This window comes from Mastomys coucha, unplaced genomic scaffold, assembly GCF_008632895.1.
Source record: "Mastomys coucha isolate ucsf_1 unplaced genomic scaffold, UCSF_Mcou_1 pScaffold11, whole genome shotgun sequence".
Classification (NCBI taxonomy): domain Eukaryota; kingdom Metazoa; phylum Chordata; class Mammalia; order Rodentia; family Muridae; genus Mastomys; species Mastomys coucha.
This window is the reverse complement of record NW_022196893.1, coordinates 30812502-30818850: the sequence shown is the minus strand read 5'-3', so window position 1 is coordinate 30818850 and position 6349 is coordinate 30812502. Positions and strand designations below refer to the sequence as shown.

General features: G+C 55.0%; 1 protein-coding gene across 1 annotated transcript; it reads right to left on the bottom strand.

The window, feature by feature from the left end:
* Nucleotides 1-402: 402 nt before the first annotated feature.
* Nucleotides 403-5571, bottom strand: Aqp2 (aquaporin 2). The gene is made up of 4 exons (XM_031358920.1): nt 5121-5571; nt 2384-2548; nt 1806-1886; nt 403-1145 (listed from the first exon to the last, which is right to left on the bottom strand). Exons 1-4 carry the CDS (start codon nt 5478-5480, stop codon nt 936-938), a joined length of 816 nt encoding a protein of 271 aa, XP_031214780.1. The 5' UTR covers nt 5481-5571; the 3' UTR covers nt 403-935.
* Nucleotides 5572-6349: the final 778 nt, after the last annotated feature.

The window sequence follows — 6349 nt, the reverse complement described above, 5'->3', positions numbered from 1 at the left end:
AGTTGCAAATCCCCCCCTCTCCCGGGACAAAAGCTGGGGCCCCACAGAGGGCTTTTGTTTTCGTGGCCCAAGTGGAAGGCAAATCTTTAGGTGTGTGTATGCTCCCTGGGGATGGGCGTCATGCACACCCTTATGCCTGGCTCTCCCCTCCCCCTTGAAGAGCCCTCCCTCGGGGCAGAAAGTCCTTGGATACCCAGTCCTCCCTTCCCTAGAGGTCACGTCTAGGGGACTTGTTCTCTACATGACACATTCCTTCCAGCAAGGAAGTCCTGCAAGTCTTTGGGCTGAGGACTGGTGGAATCTTGTGGAATCTTCCCACAGGGTCGGAAGAAGAGGGCGGAAACCGGCTTCTCGCCCCCCCCCCCCTTCCTGGGGCTGGCTGCAAGGGAGGACTCATCTATAGCAGAGAAAGTGGGTTTATTGCAGGTTCAGGAGAAGGCCAAAGCGAGAATGAAAGTCCCTGGCCCTGCATCACCACGGGCACTCGGGGTCACGCTCAGGAACACGCAGTCTCTGCACTTGAGGAAAGAAATGCTCAGAGACGGACGAGCACTTTTACACCCTAATAAAATTAGATGCACGGTGCACTAGCCACAGACATCCCCCAAGGTGGTCTCTGTGCATTTCTCCCCAGACACCAGAGCGGGCTCTCCAGAGCTCTCCGTCTCCCGAACGCATGCCTTCTCTCCCCACTGCCTCGGTCCCCAAGTATCTGGTTCCCTGCAAGGGGGCGAGCTCGAGGGTAGCTGGGGCCAAGGCTTCGAGGCCGAGGTACTGCCAGGTTCCCGGGCGAGCCCCTTCTGGAGGCTCACCGCGCTCGCAGGCGCTGGAGCAGCTAACTACTCTGCACTGGGAACCGACGGCGGGCCAGGGGGAGGGCGGGGGCGAGCCGTCCGGCTGCGCCGCGGTGCGCTGCGGGGGCGCTGCGGGGGCGCTCAGGCCTTGCTGCCACGCGGCAGACTCTGCGGAGAGTGGAGCTCCACCGACTGCCGCCGCCGCACTTCGCGCTCCTCCCAGTCGGTGTCAGGCTCCAGGCCCTTGAGCACCGCCAGGCGCTCCTGCAGGCTCTTTGCCGAGGGGAATAGCAGGTAGTTGTAGAGGAGGGAGCCGATGATGGCGCCCACCAGGGGTCCGATCCAGAAGACCTGGGGTTGGGGGTGGGGGGAGAAAGAGAAGGCTCTGGCATCCGCCTGGACACGCTGCTGCTATCCTGGTTAGTGTAGGAACTGGCCCTCCTGTGCCTCTGATACAGTGAAGACTTACGCAATAAAAGTCGTCATGAGCCGCCACCAACGGCGACTTGTTAGTGTGTGGGGCGAGTGGGCAAGCTCTGAAGCCGGCTGCCTGGTAGTGAGTCCTGATTCCACCCCTTGTGTGAACTTAGACAGTCACTGCCTCTGAGTCTTTCCCCAGAAGAATGCTCACTTCTGGAGACAAGGCAATTAAACGGGCCACGGTTTGCAAAGCTCTGAGAAAAAACGCCCAGCACACACCACACACTGCTAACTGTTAAAGTATGAATATCATTTGCTGGGTTCTGAATGCCAGGCACTGTGTTATGGAAATAAGCTTGCTTAATTTCTCCCAAGAAAGCCAATAAAATACTGACTGTTATTTTCATTTATAGGAAGGGACAGGGGAAGACGGAATCTTTGGCACAGCTCTGCAGAGTAGAACAAAGGTTTCCCAGGACGTCTGGACAAACAGAGGGAGATTGAAAGCCCCAGCCCCCAAGTGTGACATGGCCTCTAGTGTCTCTCTGGGGTGATTTCTAAGAATGGGGAAGGCAAGGGGTTGGCCATTACCCAGTGATCATCAAACTTGCCAGTGACAACTGCCGGAGCCAGGGAGCGGGCTGGATTCATGGAGCAGCCTGTGAAATAGATCTGTAGTGGGAGGGGTTGAGGAGAGAAGGGGGTGAGGACGGGGACACAGCATCCTCCTCCTCCCCAGAGCTGGGGAAGCTTGGCCTCAGCTTCAAGTGAACCCGTGAAGGTTGGGACTAGTGATCCACACCTTTCATCCCAGCGCTTGGAAGGCAAGAGCTCTCTGAGTTCAAGGACACCCTAGTCTATTCGGTGAGTTTCAGGACAGCTGAGACTACCCAGACTCAAAAAAAAAAAAAAAAAAAAAAAAAAAAAAAAAAGGAGATGGGGACTGTGGGTGGTTAATTCCTGGGCTTGCATTCACTGGAGACTAGAAGGATATCTGTGTTTTAGGGGTCAGGGGTCACAGCTTCAGTTATGTGACCTTGGGCATTCTGTGAGACAGTCTCTCTAGGGAGTTGGATGCATCCATCTCTACAGTGATATGAGGCTGTTTCTTTCGGGGACATGTATGTTTTGTTCTTGTAGGGTAGCTGGGACCTGTGGCTGGGACTTACCCCAAGGAGGTGGCCCAGGGTAACAGAGAAACCAATGGAGAGAGCAGGGCTACCCAGGTTGTCACCGCGGCGTTCATCGGTGGAGGCAAAGATGCAGAGCACCAGCTGCATAGTCAGGAAGAGCTCCACAGTCACCGCCTGGCCAGCTGTTGCGTTGTTGTGCAGCTGGAGAGAGAGATGGAGGGGTGAGTCCAGGGAGGCTGGTCACACTGCCCCCTCTTTCGGCTCACCTGCTTCTGGAGACCTCAAGGAGGCCGGAGCCAGAATACTGTCCCCCTCCACTTTAACTGTAACCCCTGCCTCTTCAGAATCCTGACCCCAAGACAGAGGATGGACCAGAAACAGCCGGAGACTGGGAAGCGGATCCCAGAACTTGATAGGTGAGGAGGCTGAGGTTTGTGAGAGGAAAGAGATACTGTGTTTCAGATTTTGGGGAGAGGTTCCTATTGTAGCCAAAAGCTTTGGACTACCTAGTACAGAAGCCGGAACTAGTTTGATCTCTACGTCACACTGATGCAGCAGGATGCTGAAGGGGGTCCGTCTTCATGTGGTCCTGTGGTCAGGGAACGTATACTCCCCTCACCTCTCTCTGCCTCCCCTCCACCCCACGCATTCAGGTCTTGCTTCTGTCCCCACAGCTGCTCCCTGCATATCCTGTGGAGGCCGAGGATGCTGAAGGCAGAGCTTCCATACCCATATAGGGTACCCACTGTCCCTGCAGCCCCTGCCCCGGGAAAGAAGAGAGCTTGGGACTGAGCTCAGAGGCCATTTCATAACCCGCCACACCCAGCGCTGGATTTCTCTCCAGGTTTTGTCACCCTGCACCCCACACCCTGCCTTCTGGGGCTGAGCACTACACAGGACAGATTGGTGACAACTTTCAACTCCCACACTCCTCTAGGTCCTGAGCTCCTAGCCTGGTGCTCCAAGGTCTTTCCGAGGTCTAGTCTCAGCCTCTACTATGCTACAGCCTCTTCCAGGCAGGAACAAGGATGTCCACATTGGTGGCCTCTGACTTGCTGGGAGTCTATCTGCCTCAGTGGTCTCAGTGCCTCATTCTGCACAAATGTGGATGATAAAACCAGTCCCAGAGGACTGAGGGTGACAAGGACGAGCCTCCAGTCCCACTCTTGCTGGCACTGCTGTTCAGAGACTGGTGGTATAGGTGTGAGTCTGGTGTCACAGAACCCCAGGCTGTCCCTGGATGATACTGTTCATATGCTTCCATGATTTGGGTCCACTGAATGCTAGGTTAAAACCATAGAGATGGGGAGACCTCAGAACTGAACTTACAGTTCTCTAGCAAGGATAAGCTAGGATGTGGCCTGGCAGAGGGATGATCTCCATCAGTGGTAGCTTTCTGGGGTCCAAGCTGATTCTTGGTGGCATCCTCAGAGAACACTGACTGGTCTCTCATTAGCCCCAGGGCAAATGGGCCCTATGATGCCTTATTCCAGACAGGCAGGTTTCCCTCGACCACTTAAGGTCAATGCAGAGAAACAGCTTTGGTGCTGAGGGATAGGTAGGCTGGGATATGGTGGGGGGACGAGGGGTGGCTGTTCTCTAGGGCTTTAGTGTTCCCAGTCACCCACTCACTGCTAGAGAAAACCTAGGATGTTTTCAGGGGGTTCTTTGACTAGCTGTGTCTCCCTGTTGTAAAACAAGCTCATTTAATTTCTAATAGACATAGACACACTCTACCCCTTAGCTTTCCCCCTCACCCTTTTTTGGCTCTAAATGTCCAGCCTCACTGTGGTTTCTGGTTTTTTTTGTTGTTTTTTGTTTGTTTGTTTTTGTTTGTTTTTTGAAAAGGGTGCTCCCTCACGGAGAACCTCTGTTCCTCTCATGAGGAAAGCCATGTGCAGAGGAGTGTGTGTGCGCAGGGCCAAGGGATTGAGTCAGTGGAGAAATGAAGGAGGAGGAGGAGGCCCGAGAGGCGCTTGCTGTCCTGGTTTGGGGTACAGAGTGTGCATTGTGCTGAAGGGGTCCCCCAGATTCCTAGGTCTACACAGATTGGAGATCAGAGGGACCATGGTTTCACCTTCAACTCTCAAAGTGCCCAGGTTCTGTTCACCATGATACCACGAAGGCAGACTCCAGGAGTCTCTTCCTGCCAGCTTCTGCTAGCTTCTGCTACTTCTCAGATTAACAAATGAGCACATCTGGTCTCCCACCTCCCTTCCCAAGACAGTTTCTTGGTTTTCGAGACAAAGCCCAGATGACACTTTGGATATTTGGTTGAGGGAGAGATTCTGGGCTTTGTGGTTGAATCAGGATTTGGGGGTTTAGTGGCGCTCCCTGCCTGGAACCTACCCCCACAAACAGAGCTGTCAGGGTTTGCCTTGTGAGGGGCACTGTCCAGTGAGTCCTCGCAGACTCATGCTGCTGGGATGTCTCACCCCTTCCTCTCTAGATCCTTGCCGCTGCACTCCGGAGTCCCTGGAGCCCCAAAGGCCTGGCTGGCTGTGCTAAATTGCTTTGTCCTGCTAGAGTCTAGCCTGGTCCTCCAATGGAATCTAATAGAAATCGAGGCTGCTTTCCTTGGCGGTGCTGGGTGGAAGGCCCTACAGGTAGCCACCAGCATTCTGCTTCCGGTGACTGTTGCTCTCCTTTCGGCTCCTTGGGTAGCTGTGTTCCTGGCCTTCGGCTCTCTGTTCCCCCACTCAGAGCCTGTCCCACCCGTCTTACCCCTCACAAAGGTTTTCAGTGTCTAAGGGACAAAACTCGGGCTACTCACAGCATTGACAGCCAGGTCCCCGCGGATTTCTACTGGTGTAATCTCATGGAGGATCGCGGCCCCGGCCACAGCCCCCAGCAGCTGGGCAGCCACGTAGAAGGCAGCTCGAAGGAAGGAGACGTGACAACCCACCAGGCAAGCCACAGTCACAGCAGGGTTGATGTGGGCCCCACTGACATGGCCCAGAGCCTGAACCAGAGTGCCGATGCCCAGACCAAAGGCCACAGCGATCTGGAGCACAGAGGGTGGGGAGCTGGCCCACTGGAGGGCTGAGCCAAGGCCGAAGAAGACGAAAAGGAGCGTGGCCAGGAACTCAGCCAGCACCGCTCGGGAGAAGGCTATGGACCGGAGTTCCCACATGCTGCTCCGTCTTCTGAGCGCTGGCCGGTGGTCTGGGCCACAGGGGTGGCTCTTCTTCCCTCCCCCTCTCTCTCTCTTCTCTCTTCCTCTGGGCCTCTGGGGAGGCCAGACCATGGGCACTTATAGGGCTTTCCCATCGTAGGCCTGGGCACGTGGGATGGAGGAGGCGTTCCTACCAACACCGAGCTCTCCCATGGTGGCCTTGCCCCCACCCCCACTCCTGCCCACCCGAAGGCCTATCACCCCATCTTAGCTTTCACAGCTGACTAATGTTCTCCTCGTTAATGAACTCCAGATAAGGATTGACGTCCTCTCTTTTCCTCGTTTTTTCCTCAGTTACTCCAGGGAGCTGCCCCAGGGCTTGCCCAGCCCCCACAGTGACCACCAGCACCAGTTCCTGCAGCGGAGACTGTCCAGCGACCCTGTCTTTGACTAAAAGGCTGGCCAAGGAAGGGGCAATGCCTTACCCCAAACTGTGAGGAAATGTGGGTGCTACCTTTCCGCTGACTGGATGGTCTTTCTTCTGGAAGAGGATGGAAAACAACTGGTTGGCCTGGGACAAATTTCCAAGGCAAAAGGTCTTGGGCTTGCTTTCTTGCAGTTAATCACCCATAAGTCATTATGTTTCACCTTCACTCAGGAACCTCAGCCGGAGAGTAACTCCCATTGCCCGGAGCCAAAGGTGGCTTCAGTGGCCCTGGGACCCTAGCCCTGTGTGGTAGAGTCACCAGGGTCAACCAGGAACACACGGGCTTCTGTTCTGCAGTACATACTCCTGTCTTTGAGAAGTGACATTTCTGCTCTGTCTGTGTAAATGAGATAATAAGGCTATCTCATAGGATAGAGATTTGCATTAATATGGTTCCTGG

Bases quoted from the DNA above. Each gene is read 5' to 3' on its own strand.
- Aqp2 (XM_031358920.1), bottom strand. From the start codon at position 5,480: ATGTGGGAACTCCGGTCCATAGCCTTCTCCCGAGCGGTGCTGGCTGAG. The intron at 1,887-2,383 runs GTAAGTCCCAGC...CTCCCACTACAG, and splicing joins CCCTGGGCCACCTCCTTGGG to ATCTATTTCACAGGCTGCTC. The intron at 1,146-1,805 runs GTAATGGCCAAC...CCCCAACCCCAG, and splicing joins GCAAGTTTGATGATCACTGG to GTCTTCTGGATCGGACCCCT.